Source organism: Montipora foliosa, unplaced genomic scaffold (genome assembly GCF_036669935.1).
Source record: "Montipora foliosa isolate CH-2021 unplaced genomic scaffold, ASM3666993v2 scaffold_451, whole genome shotgun sequence".
Lineage (NCBI taxonomy): Eukaryota > Metazoa > Cnidaria > Anthozoa > Scleractinia > Acroporidae > Montipora > Montipora foliosa.
The window spans coordinates 307,501-327,500 of NW_027179758.1; the positions used below are offsets into that span (position 1 = coordinate 307,501).

The window sequence follows — 20,000 nt, forward strand, 5'->3', positions numbered from 1 at the left end:
TTCCAGACGTTTGCCAAGAATAGGTAAACAGGGTAGTTGGTTCAAACAGAAGACTTATTCTCGGCCTTTGAGGGCAAAAAGGACTGAACAGCACATAAGGAAAGTACATGTCCTTTCCTGGCTCATATTGGACCGTGAAATGATGCTTCTGTAGTCTTATTATCTTTGATTGCAAACGCTAGAATGTGCGAGAAAGAGAATTCTGAAGGATTGTCCCCAAAGGCTTGTGATCACTTTAGACCGAAGCGTGATGATCAAAGGTGCACTGCATGGTTCAATCTCTCGAGTCAGTGAGGAGACAATGACCAGCATTTCCTTTTCTCTCTGTGCGCAACGTTTCTCGGTGCCAGCGTGTCTCATCGCCATTTTAGCTTCTTCGATTGGTTTGCCGTTCTGATTACTGAAGCCGTTTCCATGCTACTCGGGCTTGAATCTTGGAATGCGCTCACGAAGGATTTCCGAATAACCGGTGCCTATGTTACGAGTCTCTTTACACCATCAAATTAAATTTTCTGCACATACGACCATATGATTCCTAATAATTGTCTTTACTAGTCAAACGAGGAATTGTTTCCATGATTTCCATGAAAGTTTGGGTACAAATTTATTCCGATAGTTAACAACTTCGTTTAGGCGTTAAATTCTTTTGAAATTACTGGCTCGCGGCATCTCAAGGGTAGCTGTAATTTCGACTTCACCTGGTGCGGCGGTTTTCAGATGGAAATTTTTTCTGGCGTGACGTCAGTGCTCTACTATGTCGAGGTTCATGAAGAGGTAAAATGGGCACTGGGATTGACCTGATTTTTCGGTGGGAAAATGAAATTTGATCACTGGAAACTGGGATTTTGTTACTGGGAATGAGAGATAAAGAGTCCTTGGTGCAAATGCATTATCCGAGGTTATCAGGTATTAGTTCTGCTCAAAATTCCTGATATCAAATATTTTATGCGGTCTTCTTGCGTTCCTTGCCATTGCCATGTGAGAGTGAGGACCTTCCTGATGTTAACAGACTCACAACATTCCTACCTCTAATACGGCTTTTTTAGGACGAATCAGCGTTCCTAAACCCACTGCAACCAGTGCAATCACTCGAAAAGAAGCTCAGATAGGGTATTGGGCAAGACATAGAAATGTCAATGTGTCAGGCACAGGGACTGAAACGTCCTTGAACGTACCATACCGATTTGCAAGACATTCGGCCTCGCGATTGTTGTGGGTCAACTGAAGAGGGCGAAGACTCTGAGGAGGATTCTTGTGAGGATACTTATGTTGACGAATTTAAGTATAATGATCTCAGTTATTCTGAAGGTGACGTAGAGAAAGGGGAAATTGCACCATTCAGAAAGCTTTCATGTACCGGATGATAGCAGTCCTTTTACGCGGACACTAGGGTAAGCAATCCCATGCGGCTACAAATTAATAGTTTTATTCCTCGCACCGTTTTTATTACTTCCGTTGTCCAGTAATCTCATGTTTCGTTTTGAGACTTATCATACAACATATCAATGCTCTAAAATTATATTTTCCCGATTACAACTCAGGTTGGTATTTTAGTACCAGGGATTGTGATTTCTAAGAAACGTTGCTTGGGATTTTGTCCAAACTTGGAATGGGAAATGGGATTACCACCCCGGCTTCATGTCCCTCCACAACCTAGGCATCTTTACAGTTTATTGTGATGGTTTGCTGTGGTTTCCTTGCCTTTTTTTCCCAACTCCATGTATAGTAGGATATCGTTAATTAGCCTTACATAGAAATCCGTCCAGGTTTCCAGAGCACGATGCAAACACTTGTGAAAGAGTTTGGACGAAGCAGACCATCCAAATGGAAACTTGAGTTATAAAGGAATTCGATTTGGCACAGGGCTAACGCCTGACAAGTGGGCTTAAAAATCAGTCTTTTTACGGTAGTTAGTTTATATTTATCAACCAGTTTGATAAAAACAAATGTTCGTGTTTGACTCCCCATCGACTTGACACGAAGGTTTCTTCAGAATCTAACTCCTTTAATTATAAACAAATGCGAGAGTAGTTTGAAAAGCAGGGTACCTAGGCGAATTGGATGGCTTAGTTTTAGCTTTATTCTTAATTGGAAAAAAAAAGATCATTTTCATACTGTAGTATTGTGGGAACCCTTATCATCATCATCATCACCATCATCATCATCATCAGCATCATCATCATCAATCTTTATTTAAACACGAAATGATATCATCGTACAATGATCTTCCTAAAATCGTGTGAATTTAGCCTATATTACAGTTACTGTAACTACCAAACGTTTGAGATAAGATAATAAAATGCAATAAAAAAGTAACAGTAAAACGTTTTCGTAGTTAAAGTGGTAACAAATCTCTCCCACTTAATGAGTTTTTTTTAAATTGCTCAAATTGGGACGCTGTCTGGTCTTGAGGGGTATTTTGTTCCATAGACCAGATCCCATGAAGTGTAGGATCCCTTTAGAAAACGCAGATCTTGGTCTGGGGATATAAAAATTTGATTGTGAGTTTCTGAGATTGTGCAAGTGCACACTTGAAATATTAGTAAAAATCAGCTTTAAGTACGGCGGGGAACGATTATTATGAACTTTGCACATCATAATAGCCAGCTGTTTAAGTCTTTTTATTTCTAGTTTTTCCCAGTCAAGTTCATCCAACAGATCACCGGAGGAATCCCCATAAACGGAAAAGGTGACAATTCTAGCAGCCCTATTCTGCAGCTTTGAAGTTTTTTTTCTGATAACCCTTACCAATACAGCCTCATACGGGACTGCAATAACAAAAATAGGGCATAGTTGTTCTAGTTCCACGTGGTACGGTAGGTCTAACTCGCCAGACTGCAAGAGCAGCCAATATTTTCTTTGAGATAGCATCATTGTGTAGCCGCCATGTAAGAGAATCATCAATGTGGACTCCAAGGAGTTTATATTTGACAAACCGCGATAAAGTGGTTTGTTACGAACTCTAACTTTAAAGTTGTCATGAGTCTGGGATAATTTGTTTTGGCTCCCTATAAGCATGTACTTTGTTTTCTTGACATTTAAAGCTAACTTATTTGCTCTGAGGCATGGTTTAATTAATTTCATATCACGATTCATTTTATGTTCAAGGACATAAGGGTCGTCTGTAGATGAGGAAAGAGTAGTATCATCTGCTTACATTCTAGGTTTTGAGAACAAATTGCATGATGGAAGGTCATTAATATAAATAGTAAATAACAGAGGTCCAAGAATAGAGCCCTGTGGAATGCCCCATGTCAGATTACAGAAATCAGATTGGGTCCCATCTGTAAAAGTTACCTGTCTTCGTTCACGTAGGTGGGACTGAAACTGCCTAATAGATTGAGAATTGACCCCATAGAGTCTAAGCTTTCCTAGTATGATGTCATGGTCCATGCATGGTATCAAAGGCTTTCTTCAAGCGTAGAAACATTATAGGAGGTCCGAGAAGTTATAATTTTGGCGTCAAATCAAACCTCTAGAAAATTGAGCTTGAAGATTTCGCGTGCAATTCACGCGGGTGTGCTGAATAATTCCTCCCCCTACTTGAAAGCCAATTATGCTGAGCCAATCAGCGTTCGGGCACGTGCTAAGGTAGCAGATCACGCGTGAAGGCTGTCAATTGACACCCAATCCTCTCTCGTGTGAAAAAAAAAAAATGAGTGAGACACCCAAATTTACTTTTACCGAGACCTTAAGGCAGTTAAGCTGTGAGTTACTATAAGTGCCGCCTCTTTCAGTAAACGTGCAGAAATGTTATCAAGGCCACTAGCCTTATTACACGGTATTTTGCGAATTAAATCGAAGATCTCTAGATATGATACCTCTGATAAATTAAATGTTTGTTCTGATGGCTTAATGTAATGAGGCTGTAGAAGACAATATTCTTGGTCAAGTAATCGAGAAGTGTTACGACAGTTAGTTACGAGAAAAAATGTCTTCTACAACAAGAGGATACCCTCACAACGGAGAAGGCCCAAACGCTGGAAATAGCGATAGAGAATGCAAAGAAGAATACTTGCTACTTGGAGGAGAAAACCTCAAAGTTTCCCCAGGGAAATATGACGTTAATCAGATATTAAACAAGTTATACAAAACTTCTACATTATCCAACGCAAAAACAAAGTGCTGTTTTAGATGTGGAAGGGGTGATCATCAACTCATGATGACAAATGCCGAGATAAAAGTGCTGAGTGTTGGAAATGCAGAAAGATTGGACACTACGCAAAATACTGCAGATCAAGTAGTACGGAGAAAGAGGAACGCAAGGTGAAGGCTGTACAACAGACATGCCAAGGTACAGATGAGTACCACCATGAATACGTTTTCTTTGCCAGTAAGGAAGGGGGAATAGACTTAACGATTGATGTTGAATTAAATTTCTTTTTTTTTTTTTTTTTTTTTTTTTTTTACAATTTACATAATTTACTCTCCAAAACAATACAATTACTTATTTAACTTACAATATTAACACATACCCTACAATTATTTTACAAATAGAAACATAAGAGTAGGAGTGGCACATCCCCAGGGACAAAGATATTTGGCACATTAATGGTAAACAAGTAGAGAAATGAGCATTGACACTGGTTGAGCTAAAGCCTTGCTTCCTAAATGATGGTTTAGACTAACATAGACAGACGAGTCCCCTGAAACAAGCAAATGCCACGTTTTTGGCATTTGGAGAGGGAGAGCTCAACTGTTTAGGAACATTTGAGGCAGATCTGAACTGTAAAAACCAAGAGATCGTGGAGCCAGTGTTTGTGATTGATGTTGATGGACCACCGTTACTGGAGAGGAGTGCTGTTCACGCCCTTAATCTAGTAGAGATCTATGCTGTTGATGACGGGGCCATCACATGAAAGGGAGTGCATCTTACAAGAGTATACAGATGTCTTTAGTGTTCAAGAAGTACGAAATTGATATCAAAGTCAACAAGGAAGTGTTTCCGAAAGTCCAGAGGCCTCGATCAGTGCCTGTACCTTTAGAATCAAGAATAAAACAAGAAATTGAAAGAACGATACACAAAGATGTGATTGAAGAAGAAAGAGCTTCGTGGGAATCACCAGTAGACATTGTTTCAAAGGAAATGGTGAGCTGAGGATTTGCGTAGATCTCAGAGAGGTGAATAAGGCTGTAATATGAGAAAGCGGGTCTCCGATTCCCCGATGATCCAAGCTGATCTGCTGCGTCAACTCAGTGGAGCAAAGATCTTTTAACATTAGACCTAAGAGAAGCATATCGGCAAAATACGGTTGTAAGAGGGGTCAAGAGAGATCGCTTTTTTTATGGCAGCTGGAAAGATCTACCAGTTAAAAAAATGCCATTTGGATTGGCCTTAGCTCCAGAGGCTTATCAAAGAGTGGTGAGCATCGTATGTGAAGGGCTGACTGGTGTGTTGAACTACTTTGACGATGACGTCGTTGTGTACGGATCGATCCCAGAAGAACACTGGAGGAACCTATGGGCAACGTTGGATACCTTGCAGACCTCGGGGCTTAGGCTGAATGCAAAGAAATGTGTTATGGGAGTGTCCGAATTGAAATTCCTAGGGACATATTATTTCAGCTGATGGGGTTCAACCATACCCAGAGAAGGTGAAAGCCATTCTCGATGCACCTTTGCCAGAGGATCAAGCTCAACTACGCTCATTTCTCGGTAGCATCACATACTTGACTCAATACTTGCCTCATGTAGCAACAGTTATTGCCCCTCTAAGGAAGCTCACACAAAAGGGTGTACCATGGAGGTAGCCAACAGCATAGAAATCAGCTTACGAAGGAATTAAGGAACTGATAACCAAAGCCGAGTGATGATTTTTTCCCCTGCAACTTGACCTTTTATATGCTAATTTATTGTCTTTTTAAAACCGTTCTACACTTTATTGCTGTCCATCTTTTATTTTATTTTATGTCAAAATATTTTTATGATTTAATGCTAGTGTGTTAATATTGTTTTCCTTATATATCTTGTTATCGTGTATCGTTACATTTGTTATAGTGTCAGTAATTCATACTGAGCCTGCAGTATGTATGCGATTATTGTAAAACCCATGTGCTCTTGAATTAATGCAGTTCTTACTTGATCCGCCATCTTGCGTGCAGTTGTCTGTTTGCCCGAGAACATAACATTTCTGGCGACGAGGATTCGAGCGACCATGCCCAGCCTCGGCAAAATAGAGGAGTTCAATTCAGCAACTACAAGTATCAACCGCTACCTAGAGCGACTGGAACAATATTTCGTGGCAAACAGTGTTCCCGCCGATTCTGCCGAGTCACACAAACGAAGAGCAATCCTAATTTCTGTTATTGGCGCCAAGGCCTACGATGTTCTTTCGGATCTCTGCTCACCGACTCCTCCTTCTGAGAAAACGTATGCACAGCTCACCACTATCCCAAAGAATCATTTTGCACCGAAGAAACTTGTTATCGCCGAAAGATACCGATTCCACAATTGTACACAACGCGAAGGCGAGAGTGTCACAGCGTTTGCTGCTAACCTGAAATATCTGGCTTCAACTTGCCAGTTCGGCACTCACCTGGATGAAGCTTTACGCGATCGTTTTGTCTGTGGTCTTTGCAGAAAGGAGACACAAAAGAAACTGCTAACCGAGGAACACACTTTCGATGCAGCACTGAAGATCGCCCTCGGCGCCGAAGTTGCTTAGAAGGATGTTGCTACGTTCTCGCAAGAAAGTTGTGCTTCTGTTAACAAAGTCGACTCGGGTAATCGTCGCAGTTTTCCGCCTATCCAACGTCGTAAGGGTCCTGGCAAGCGAGGCAAGTTCAATTCCTCGGGTAGTGACATTAAAGACCCCTCGGAGTGTTTGAGCTGCGGAAAAACAGGGCACCCACGTTCTCAGTGTAAATACAGAAACTACACGTGTCATTCGTGTGGTAAGGTTGGTCACATGCACATGGAGGCATGCAAAGGGAAACTTCAGAAAGTGCATCAGCTGGAAGGATCAGAACCCCCTCAAACTAGTTCTCTCGATGATTCGGTTGATCCTTTTTCCTTCTCGCTGTACACTCTGAGCTCAGGCCAGCAAGGTATTTAGATACCCGTTGAACTGAACGGCACCTCTCTTTTGATGGAATTAGACACTGGTGCAGGCGTCTCAGTTATTTCAGAAGATACTTACAAGAAACACTTCAGTGGTACACCCCTCATGCCGTCCAATACTCGCCTACGTGCATACACAGGACACCCACTCACGATACACGGGCAACTTATTGCACACCTAAAGTACCAAGACCAGAGCGCCGATGTCCCCCTTCTTGTTGTTGAAGGCTCAGGCCCATCCCTTTTAGGAAGAGACTGGCTGTCCCAAATAAGACTCGACTGGACGAAGATCTGCAATATTCGCGTATCGGAGACAGACCTCCCACAGGGCGTGGCTTCCCAGTTGCGCGCAACTATCCGGAATCACCCTAACGTTTTCAAACCAGGCCTCGGAACCGTCAAAGGAATCACAGCCAAACTAGAGCTGGAACCTGGCGCACGTCCCAAGTTTTGCAAGGCTCGTTCTGTTCCCTATGCTCTTCAGGAAGCTGTTGAAGCTGATTACAACCGTCTTGAGTCAGAAGGCATTGTCAAACGGGTGGAGTTCAGTGAATGGGCTACCCCAATGGTTCATGTTCCCAAGGCAGATGGAACTACACGCTCTTGTGATGATTATGCGGTTACTGTCAACCCCCAGCTTCACGTCCCTCAGTATCCTATTCCCCTCCCGGAGGATGTCTTTTTGAAACTGCGGGGTGGACAACGTTTCACTAAACTCGATTTAAAGAGTGCCTACCAACAACTCCCTTTGGATCCTGAAAGCCAGCAGTTCGTTACAATCAATACGCACAGAGGTCTTTACCGCTACAAAAGGTTACCCTTCGGTATTGCGTCTTCACCCGCTCGGTTCCTGCGCACTATGGACATCATCCTTCAGGGTTTAGATCAGGTGGCGAGTATACAAGATGACATTCTTATTACTGGCAAGGATGACGAAGAACACATTAAGAACTTAGACTGCGTCCTAGGCCGTCTAGACCATTATGGCTTGCGACTTCAACTAAGAAAATGCAAATTCATGCAGAAATCAGTAATGTACATGGGCTGTGTCATCTCTGCCAGAGGCATTTCTCCTACAGAGGAAAAGGTAGAAGCCATCCTTACCCAGCTGAGAGCCTTCCTTGGAATGATCAATTATCACGGCAAGTTTATCCGAAACCTGAGCTCTATCCTCCAACCACTCAATCAGCTTCTCCAAGGTAACCAAGAATTTGGGTGGTCCCCCCGGTGCGAGGAGGCATTTAAAAAGGCCAAGGACTCACTCTCATCCTCTCATGTATTGGTTCATTATGACCCCAGCCTTCCTGTTATTCTTGAGAGCGATGCAAGCCAGTATGGCATCGGAGCAGTCACATTTCACCGTACGGCTTCCCTAATGGTGATGAGCGACCTATTGCATATGCCTCCAGGTCCTTGAACTCATCTGAGAAAAACTACAGTCAGATCGAGAAGGAAGGTCTTGCCATTATTTTTGGGGTCACTAAATTTTACATGTATCTTCGGGCGCAAGTTTACTCTGCGAACTGATCACAAACCCCTGTTGAAAATATTTGCTCCGGATTCTGCGACTCCAGTTCTGGCTGCTTCTCTCTTCGTACCACTGCGAAATTGAGTTCAAGTCACTGAGTCACTGAGTTCAAGTCACTGAGCCTGCAGTATGTATGCGGTTATTGTAAAACCCATGTGCTCTTGAATTAGTACAGTTCTTAGTTGATCCGCCATCTTGCGTGCAGTTGTCTGTTTGCCAGAGAACATAACATATCTGTTATCATAATTATTCGATAACACCACTATATTTTGTGTTACTGAGATGTAATATCATGTCAGATTTTTTTTACCTGATTTTGACCTCATTTGTGGTTGTCGTGTTATTAATTTTTTTGAGTCATTGATTTTGAAAATTTTTGAAAAATTGAAAATTTGAGCCGCGGACGGCAACCGGAAGTGAGCTGTTTCCCTTTTAACCTGTTTTCACATAACCAAATTTACATTGCTAACTATCTTTTTTTCATTACAGATGATTAGTATAAAAATCTGGGAGACAACACTGTCCTGGCACGCGAATTGGTCTCTTCCGGTTGCTGTCAACTGGGGGCGTCCTAGGGCGTTTGAAGTGTCAGTGGGTTAAGTCCCCTCCGGCCATAAACCTACTCCATGAACGAACTCAGTGTATTCAAGCTCCCAACACCACAGGCAAGCTTAGTGTGAGGGAAAGTCAACAGAAACGTAAAAATTCGTATGGGAATCCCGATAAAATACTTGAGAAGATAATTAAACGAAACAATTCTCGATTAAAAAAGCCAAACCTTATTGCCATTGCGGCTCGCTACCTTCCTGTTTTCCTTTGTTTTTTTCATTTAGACGCGATTTGAGCCATTTTCAGTTCCTCGGTTGTCAACGGTATTTATATAAAATCCCAAGGCTGCACCCCCTACTCTCGGGAGTCCACCAATTTGAGTCAAATATTCCTGGATAAAATGCTCCCAGGGTTACAGTTCCTCATGGGATCAAGTGACAAAGATTAAACTTTCATTTCAAACCACCAACAATGCAATAGCAGTTCTGCGAGCGACTTCAGGTGGTAGTCGATCGGAACCAAAAGCATTTTCGGTATGTTTTAGGGTAGCTTGGAGTGCTTGTAGCTAATATCGCCGAGAATTTACCATCCCAACCACGATATATACAACAGAGCCGGAAGTAAAGGAAAGGAAAGGATAAAAACTTCTTTTCAGTGTCTAGTGGTTCTAGCGCTGGAGCACGAATTGGGGACACTTTAAACTGAAATTAATAATTAACGCCAATTGAGTCAAATATTGGTTGGACAGACTACAAGAACGAGAACTCCGCGCCCTATTCTTTGCAAATAACGTGTGGCCATGGGTTCTGTTACGTCCGTCTTATGAACGTGAACGTGAACGTGTTGTGAGACGAGGGGCTTACGGTTTATCGTCCTTATCCGAGAAAACTAGAGAGTCTAACTATTTGCGGACGGCATTACTAAGGCAGCACTTTCTCCCCAATTATTTAAACACCCTGTTGGTCTGACCGGACAGTAGTCCAATGCTCAACCAACTGAGCCAACCGGTCGGCGGTTGTAATCGCTGCAGCGGTCGTCAGTCGTTCATAAACTACCTGTTGTTGTCCCTTGAGAGTCGCCTTCAGGGAATCACCTTTGCGTAGTATGCATTACATCCATGACTACGGTTTGTTGGGATAAATGTTTCTGAATCTCATTTGAACTCCCTCGTCATGGGTCGTGATGTTGTGGTTTGTTGCTTGACTAACCTTATTTGTTGAACCAGAAATGTTTTCAATGTGATTACACAGGTTTCCTGGGCAGCGTTTTCCTCTGATATTTCCGTTAAACGCACAGTAGATAATGGGGTTAACGACCTCATTGCTAAATGGGCCAAACATAACAATTTCGAACAGAAGGTATCCCCGATGAACACGATCCGATCCCGAAACTACCCGCACAGAATTCATAATGAAGGTCGGAAGCCAGCACAAAGTAAACGCTGTTGCAACCATGCCAGCGGTTCGTGTCACTCACCTTTTGCTCTGGAAAATAACAGATACTCGCGTAACACCGTCAGTAACTGACACCGCGGGGCTTACTCCACACATTATGCGAGCCACGTGAAAATAACACCAGCACAAGACTACAAAAGGTATCATACGGATAGTTGCAAATTCTACGGCTTCGTATAAAGTATCTAGCCACTGTATCGGAATTGCGTTTGGCGTGCAAGGCTTCAGTTGTTAGAATCTGTTTGTGATATTTCGAATATATACGGATGAGGACTAGATACAAAGGCGCGCCATGTGGGATTTGCTATTATCATGCAAATTAGCTACAAACTTCTGAGGGGGCAAACGACACAAAGTTCGAGAGGTTATAATGAACATCTTAGCCACACAGATGATTTGTTTCACTTTCATTGAATTTTTATCTCCTAAGCAGTAAAATAGAATGATTACACAAGTTAACTTGCCGTTTTTTTAGTGAAAAATGAGCAGCTAACGAAGTAGAAAGACAAAATGTCAAAGACAATCAAAAGATATAAAATTATAAAAAGACTTAAAAAACTTGTTGTCACTGACTAAAAAACTTATGTAAAAAGACGTTTCGGTCAAAATACTATGACCTTCTTCAGCATAAAATGGCTTACGAATACACAGGCTCCCCAAGCTGAAAATACGTGGTGTATGCGACAGTTTGTGTATATAGTGAATTGTATGGGAAAATCACCGATCGCAAAAAATTGTGTAAATAACTATCTCATTTGAAATAAAGTTTTCCTACCTCAAATGTGTGACGAACTTGTCTCTTTTGCTGAGTTTTGAGCCATTCTAACGCCGTTTAGTGAAGTCATCCGGAAGGCCGTTACTGAAATAATAGGAAGGCCGGTAACTCCATCCATCGCTGGCCAGACCTCAGTCCACAAATCGTTTTCTCCTCAACAGCAAGTGTCCCGAATCGCAATAAAAACAACAGTTCCATAAAGCCCAATAAATTTCACTCCAAATACGTGTGTTTTGGCGGCCGAAAGACTCGTGGCGAACGAAAACTTTGCATTAAAATTCACCTCTTCGGCTTTCCTCAGAGGCTTGTGACCGGGTAGTCAACAACGGAAACTAGCAAGATGGTTTCAGCCTCAACTCTGATTGGACCATTTGAATTTGACCGCGCGCTGGCAACACGACCGTTGTTGACTTGTGACCGGGCAGTCAACAACGGTCGTGTTGCCAGCTCGTTCGTTCGGGGGGTGGGGAAGGTCAACGATCAACGATCAACGCGATAAATCAACATCCCTCCCTCGGGCAAACCTCGGGCATTTGAACTTTTGAAGATTGGATCGTCCAAATTCCCGCCCCCTCGGGCCAAAATGGTGTTCAAATGCCCTACCCTATCGTCGGATTTGTCTGTCATACCCTACTACAGAAAAATCGTCGCGGCTCCTGTTGTCTTTAATAAAGACTTTTGAAGACCTTTTTTGTAAGCCAATCGCTCACAAATGCTATATCTCTTCCTTTAACGTATTTTAAAGCTGTTACCGACTTCGGCGCCCGAAAAGAAAGAAAATCATTTCAAACCTGACACTTCGGGTTCAATTTTCCCCACCCCACGCACGTACAGGCCAAATTCCCCACTCCCCGGGCACTGAAGATAGTCAAATGCCCGGGGTTTGCCCGGGGTGGGGGCTGTTGAATTTGAACGGCGCATTACCATTATTATCACTTTGGAGGGCATTGAGACAACAAAACAGTCTGAACAATGACAAGAATGAAAATACACCATCAAGCGAAGCTGGCTAGAAATTACAAAATCTTTCCATTTGAGCCATCAAAAGTATTATTATAAGAGATGAAGGAAATTTCCATAAAGCTTTTTAGTAAGTGTTGAAATTAATTGTACAATTGCATAAGGTCATACTTTTCATTGGTTTATTTCGGCGGGCTTTAAAATTTAGACCGCCAAATTCTCCATTCTCGCCCGCAAAATACGCCACAATGCCCGACAAAGTCAAAATAATCAGTTTTAGAGTAGCTGGCTAGGATGTAAGCAGTAGGTGGCTTTTTAAAATGAGGATTTAAACAGCCCTCTAAAAGCATGGGAACCTTTTCACTGAGAAGTAGGTGGCTCAAAAGTAAAGTCGCCACTTTTTGTCAGCTACAAGCACCTCAGAAGCCTACCTTCTGCTAAATGAAATTCCCATTGAGTAAACTCAGAAAGATAAAATTACACCCTTGCTTTCAAAGGGTACATGTAGTATACTTGACCATCTACATGCATTATCTGTGGTCTTTCTCTTTACGTTTCCCCACAAAAGCAGCCTTCAAGCTCAATGACCCACTTAACCTGGTCCTTAATGATCACCCAAAGTCAAGAGACGATAATGGGAAAATTACTTTAACAGTCGATTGCAAGGTTGGATTCTGCGAGCAAAATATGAAGTCGCTGCGTGCTACACGCCCGATCGGCAAACATGTTTGGCCCGTCCACAAGAAATTCCATTGCCCCGAAAACTTTCAGGAGCGGTCTTCTGCCCGTAAGTACACCCGGAGGAAAGAAGCCCATTACAAACCACAACGATTATAAGTTTATCATGATACCTGCGATCAGTCTTCATCTTGATTTTTCTAGTTCCTTACAAGTGATTGTTGGTTGAATTTGAGTTCAATTTGTCGATTTCTGAGCTTGTGGGGCCCTTGCTACCAAAACTTTCCTCTGTAGCCAGGATACTCTGTCAAACGATCGAGACAAGCAGAACGATAGAAAATATAGCCGACAGCAGATTGACCGTATACCTGTTGGTGAAGGCTTAGCTACAATAATCCCGAAAAATATGGCCTAAAAATCTATCCGCATAATCTCCCAAAAATGGTCTAAAATTTTAATGCAAAATGTCAACGTTTCAAGATCCTTATAGCTTAAAACAAGCCGCCTACACAATATATCTTGTGGATAACGTAAGTTCAGTGTGATTAGCGATTATCGTGGTGCCTCTAAATAGCTAACTGTAACAAAATTGTGGGATACTTAACTGAATGGTAAAACCGGTGTACATGAAGCCATGGAAGTTCTTCGTTCTGCTCATTATACTTAATTTTTCCCAAAAACATGGTTTTTTTTCTAATTCCTATCTCTAAATTAATTTTTGATACAGTTTACAGATTGTTTTGGGCTCTAAAACTTCTAAAATCTTGGAACTTACTAAATTCATCTAAAAATCTCCAAAATCTTTTGAAGGTCTAAAAATCTCAAAAAAAAATCCGGATTTTTGTAGCTAAGCTTATACTGGCGTAAGAAGTAACGAAAGGAGTGCGAGATATGCTGATCGCCGATTGGGCAGAGAAAGAATACCTTGCCAGAAAATTTCCGCCCAATCAGAACACTGGATTTTAATGGCTTCTTGTACTACAATACTCGTCAAAACTCTTGAAACACTTGAGGCGGTTTCCCCTTCCCCAATGTTGATTTGGGTATCACAGTGGTCTCAGTGCTTCAAAACACGCATGGCTCAACATTGGGGAGGGAGAAGAAAACAGTGTGAAGTAGAAATCTCAGAATTTTTCCAGAAAATTCGAGAGAAACGGTTTCTGTTTCAACGATTTGTGACGAGTATTGTATTTAGTCTGAAGAGAGGAAAGAATAACAGTTTCTGTTCAAGACGAATTTTTCGATCATTGATGGAATATACCTGCTTGGTTCGCGCACAGATGAGAAAGAGAAATTTAGGATGTCGGATTATTGTTCAGTTATATTTGAAAATAAAAGGAAAAGATAAAAATAAGGGAATTTAAAGCAATGTGTGACACATACAGGCAGTAATTAAGACATGCGGGAAAATGTGAGGTATCTGGTCAAACTTCACTTTCTGAAGACATATATTCCAACTTTTGAAAAGGGGAAATAATATTTACCTAAGCTAATTAGATGTTCTCAGCGCGATAAATGAGAGCACCGAGTTTGTTGACATTTTTAATCTTTGCTATGGCTCAAGTGTTACACGATTCACCATGGTGTTTGGAATATTCTTTGCCTTTTTTAGGAACCAAAAACAAATTATCGCTGCGAAAGCTTTACAGGATAAAAGACAACTGTTCACAGCAAAAGCCATAACTGGCAATCACCGCAAAAGCTTTGCTAAACCTGTAAAGTCAATTTCAGCAAAAGTGTTTTTTCCACTCCAACCTTGAGACCCCGGTAATGTATTTGAATAGGGCGTTTCACAAACAGTTGTAAAATTAAGAAAACTGTCATTACCAAATAGATAATACTGTTAATGTCCAAAAATACAAAAAACCCCGTAACTTCCGCAAGGTAAAGGTAACCGTGTTGGATGGAGCTCTTCAAACAGGAAACGAGCAAGGATTCCGTACTGCAAAATAAGAAGTCTATGATAACAGATTAATTTCTCATTATTAATGAGCTGTGTTTGAAATGTAAGTGTCTAGTAACGCTTTTCAGTTTTAAGGCATAAATTTAATATTTTTTAATGAAAATTGGAGTCACTGGCTCTGCTCGCACTACACAAAATTTTGTTTGTTTTGCAACAAAAAAACTGTTAACAGAAAGGGCCATTTCTGATGTGAACGATTTTCTTGACCAAACCTCAAGGGTTCCTTCGAGAATATTTAAAGGCCTAAAAATGCTTTGTCTGGAGACAAAAGCCTTTGTCGATGGTCGAGGTTTTAACTTGATAGTGTTATCCATCTGTCTTTGCTACCTTTACATTTACAAGCTCTGGACAATTTTATTTCGTTCGTGCTTAGGTGCAATTGACATCATTCTGTCTGCCGAATAAAAAGCAAATTTCACGCTAGAAAGAATTTTCAGCTAGTAAATATTACACACTAGTGAAAACACAGCCTTTAATAGTCTATTTTTTCCAGTCTTGACCTGGGCCACATTTTGTCAGTAGTACCTTTTAATATTTTCTCTTCCGGAACAAATTTTGTTATATAACGTATAAAAACTATCCGGCTGCCGGCCGTTCCTTTCCGTTGCCATTTGTGCGTATTGATTACTGTACTCGTACCGACATCTAACTCTGTCCATCCAGCAACAACATAGTAGTATTATCGAAGACTAAGACATTCGTTTGGCCTTATGAACTCGTTTGCTCCCTTTGGGTATAAAAGGAACTTCTCGCAAATTCTTGACTGCTGGGAAATACTGGAAATAGAACATGAATTTTGCCTCTTCAGGACCAGAAAATCTGCTTTTGCAATAGTAACGCAAAAAGTACTTTTATGGTTCTTTCAGTTATGGCTCGTTCCAATTTGTCCGAGTTAGACTTCATTTCGCAAACTAAGAATAGCATACAAATATTCTGTAGATATAACATACAAATATCAAATAACAAACATCCCTGCAAAACTTGATCCTCGTTTAATAACAAGTTTTCAAGGGTGTTGTGCCAGAGATTGACGATTAGCATGTGAACAGGCTCCCTGTAAAAGAAAAGGCAAGCGAGAGAAAACAAGGGTTCAAAAGGCTTTGATACTTCGGCAGTTCTAATCCCGAAGTGTGCCTAGATGTATCTGTTAAACCAATACACCAAACAGACAAAAACATCTGAGGTCAATCGAAAGACACGCCTTATGTCAGAATGGTTGTCCAGAATGATGCCAGCAAAACACTTCAGAAGAAAAATCGCTCTGATTAGGCAAATGTTCTTTTTTTGTTTTTATAATAATTATTTTCCATTCTAACTGATCGTCTATAGCAGATAAGTAACAAGACTAACCACATCTATTTGGGGTGGTTTTAGCTGCAAGAACGGTTCGCTTCGATTTTCTTACAGAAGCCGATATTTCTGGAAATCAAGACACGAACGCCAGGGCTATATTTTCGCGAATATGGAACTACACATATTACTCCGTTTACCATTCTATTTGCTGCTGGCATTTTGTCGAAACGAAATGACTGAAAGGAAAAGACTTTATGTGCTACAGTCAAACAAAAGTGTTTCTGAACAGTCATGGTTTAATGAAGGTGCATGCCATTGTCGAGATCAGCATGATCAACATGATAAAATCAAAAGGCGTTCTTACCGGCTGGACATACTTTTATGATTATCTCTTAACCAGGCTACTGGAACAGTGACCCTGCCCGCTGCTGACTGAAGGATGCACTAAAGATGGTTCACAAAATACAAAAGACAGTTGAGACGGTCCATAAAGAAACTTATCAAAACCTGCAAAAAGACATTCAGATAAAAGCAAGGACATAGATGAAAAGATTACTTACCTAGAAATCAGCAGAGTTTGGATGTAGCAAAAATTGTCCAAAACCCGTAAAAATTTAGTTGCATCACCCAAACTAGAGGCACAAAACAACGACCGCGACCGTCGATAACCGCCACTTCTGAGATGGAATATCCGCGCGCAATAAATAAAATGAGTTGTCTGTCTAAATCCCAACATTGACACCATAACAAAAGACAGGGATGTTTAAAAAAGAAATTGCATTGTTTGCTAATAGCGTTTTAATGACTGATGCATTCAGTTAACATTTTGTACACGCCTTTTCCACTTTCAAATTTCTATCTATATATACACGCCCTCGACTTTGTACTAGCCTGCGGTGCACCTTAGTTATCACTCACAGCCAGCGCTATGTTCTTTGAACTTTCCTGACTAGGTGTCATTTTACTTCTCCAGCCAAAATTAACCAGAGCACAATTTCAAAAGCCGCAGGAAGCCAGAAGGGAAGTGAATTTTTTTTTTCTAGCCAGCTTCGGTATTCAAAGGGTCGACCACAGCAAGAAAAACGTTTCGGTACAATTCCCAGCTAGAGTTTCTCATCCATTATTTAGTGACCAGCCAGCAAATTCTTAGCCTGAGGAGCGGATATTTTGAGGAGCGGATCCGTTGGGTACTCCTGCCTTGTTAGAATCCGCTTGTGATATTTCAAACATATACAGATAAGGACATGATACAAAGACGGGGATAGCCCATGACAAGATAATCAGTTTCTTCACAAGCCTTGTCTCCATCTTAGGCAGATATGGACGAGCCAAGCTGCGATATCGATCGAATGCAATCAAGGCATGAGTGAAGACAGCGGTTCCCAAGACAGCAATTTCGATGAACTCTATTATCTTGCGCGCCGTCCGTCCAAAGGTCCATTCATTGAGAAGAAGACTGATAAATTCAAATGGCATCGTCAAAAGACCAACGAGCAGATCAGAAAGTACCATGTTCAGTATAAACTGATACGTTGGTCGATTTTTAATGAGGATCCTTCGATATTTTATGAGGACGATGCTTACAGCGAGGTTACCCACTATAGTGAGCGTGAATATTAAGGCAAGCGCGGCTGCTTCTAAAATGTCTGTAGCCGAAAGGGCCATTGTGTGCATGAAAACAATGAAAGTGCTTCCGTTTGCTGAAAAGCCTTTCTCGTTGACATCAATTGAAAGTGCGTGGCAAGAGCATCACTTCAGTGCCAAATAACATCTGCCTGAGACGCTTCGAAAACATGTCTCACTGAGCAAATCGATCTTGCAAGAAATTAATTAATGCAAAGCAGATATCCTAAAATGGGCTTTGAATGTCGTATTACCTAACCCTAACCCTGTTAACGTCGAACAAAGTATATTGCTAAAACAGTTAACGATATCAAAATTGTAGGCCTTGAATGCAATAATTAATAATTTCATAAGTAGTGGATTCGCACAAGAATGAATAGACTATTGGTCGCATGGGTATATTAATTTTTGTGTAGTTACCCTTGTTAGAATTCCTTGGCTACGGTGAATGTATCATTAATCTGTACCACTCTTTATTGTCTGTGAATGGACAAGGACAGGGGCACCCAACGTGAATTTTAGGAAAATGTCTGTTCGGAAGACGATTTGACATCTAGAATTTTCGGAATATTTGTTGTAAAATGTCTTGCTTGCCTGCCCCTCCTAGGATTTTCGAACATCTGAAAAATGGTATAATTGTCCATTTTTAACGGATTGTTACCCTAAAAAGGTCACCTAGAATTTTCGGGAGCCTTTTTTCTGGCTAAAATTTTCGAAAAGGTAAGGTTTGATCCCTATAGTTTCCGGATCACGAGACTTTTCGCTAAGAAATCCGAACAGATGAAAAATTTTTAGGGCATAAAAATATGCCTATATCTACCGTTTAAATACTAAAATACTTTTAACAATGCTATGTTTAAGTGGTTATGAACTATATTCCCGTTGGCTGCCTCTGGCAAGGAGTTACTCCGCCGGCATTATATTCGAGGTCACTTGTCTCTAGAAACACAAGAGACTATGTTTCTTAGTAAGGTTTTTTTCTTAAAAGTTTTCCTTCTAAATCTTAAGGATAGGAGAGACAACTTTTAAAGTCAGTTCGGGCAAACTTTATCGGTCGCAAAAGCGTCAGGCATTGTAACCACTAGAAATACTTAAACAGTCCGACATTAATGCTTAATGTACTCCTTATATGAAAATCCCCGTATCCGTTTTTCATTTGTAAAACACCAAATTTATTGAGACTGACACAAAATAATGATTTTATCTGCGAAGGTGGAGATAATACAAACGTGATTTATCTTCACTTTACATCAATAAATCGCCGGCCACCTTCTTCCTGAGTCAATTCTGTTCCATCGAGACCAGACGTCACTTTGGCAATATATCACTGATATAATCTAGAGCTTCTTTAATTAGGGTATTACAGATTGTTGCAATACTCAAGATGACAGGAAGAGGTGAGAACGCAACTTTTTTTAGTTTTGTTAATGATGATATTTATACTTAATCTCCAAAAGCAATTACTTTTGTGTATTATGAATTCATGAATTCTGTGCTACCACGAGTTGCCATGGTGTTTTGAAGCAGATGTGATTCGTCTGGACAGCACACATAACTGTGATCCGCTTTCATTTGAGGAGGTTTTGTATCCTGCTGCACTGTTTTCCCAAAACCGTTTTATTGGAACCTCCCTATTGTGTTGTAGAATGGCTCTTAAAGCAGTTGATATTTTCGAAGCTATACCAGGCCGTCGAGTTTTCCCCCTTCCTATTGATACCCTTTCCGATCTTGTGTTGGTGTTATTTTCACGTAGCTCGGATAATGTGGCAGGGAAGTCGCTCTGTATCGGATGCTTGTGATGTAACTCGGCTTCCCGTCATTTCAAAGAGCAAAAAACGAGTGTCACGGACCGCTGGCTTAGTTGCAATAACTTTCACGGTGTGCTGGCTTCCAACCTTCATTGTGTATTTTTTTCGTATTGTGGCAGGTACGGACCATGTCTATCGTGGGCACCTTTTGACCGAAATTGCTTTGTTTGGAACTCTTATCAATGAGGCTATTAACCCCATCATCTACTGCTCGTTCGACGAGAATATAAAAGGTAAAGTACGCCTAAGTGCAATGTGCAAGCTTGATGAAAACAGTGGTGTGTCAGCTCCCAAGTAAAATCCACTTTCA

The 20,000-nt window shown here is 41.1% G+C and overlaps 1 protein-coding gene and 2 pseudogenes across 1 annotated transcript; 2 read left to right on the forward strand and 1 right to left on the reverse strand.

The window, feature by feature from the left end:
- The first annotated feature begins 4,570 nt into the window (after positions 1–4,570).
- On the forward strand, positions 4,571–5,216 carry LOC137989311 (uncharacterized; annotated as a pseudogene).
- Positions 5,217–6,154: 938 nt separating this feature from the next.
- LOC137989296 (uncharacterized) lies at positions 6,155–6,664 on the forward strand. Its single transcript, XM_068835123.1, has one exon. The coding sequence runs from the start codon at positions 6,155–6,157 to the stop codon at positions 6,662–6,664; it is 510 nt and encodes a 169-aa protein (XP_068691224.1).
- A 3,593-nt stretch (positions 6,665–10,257) lies between these two features.
- LOC137989297 (neuropeptide FF receptor 1-like) lies at positions 10,258–17,924 on the reverse strand (annotated as a pseudogene).
- Between the last annotated feature and the right edge of the window lie 2,076 nt (positions 17,925–20,000).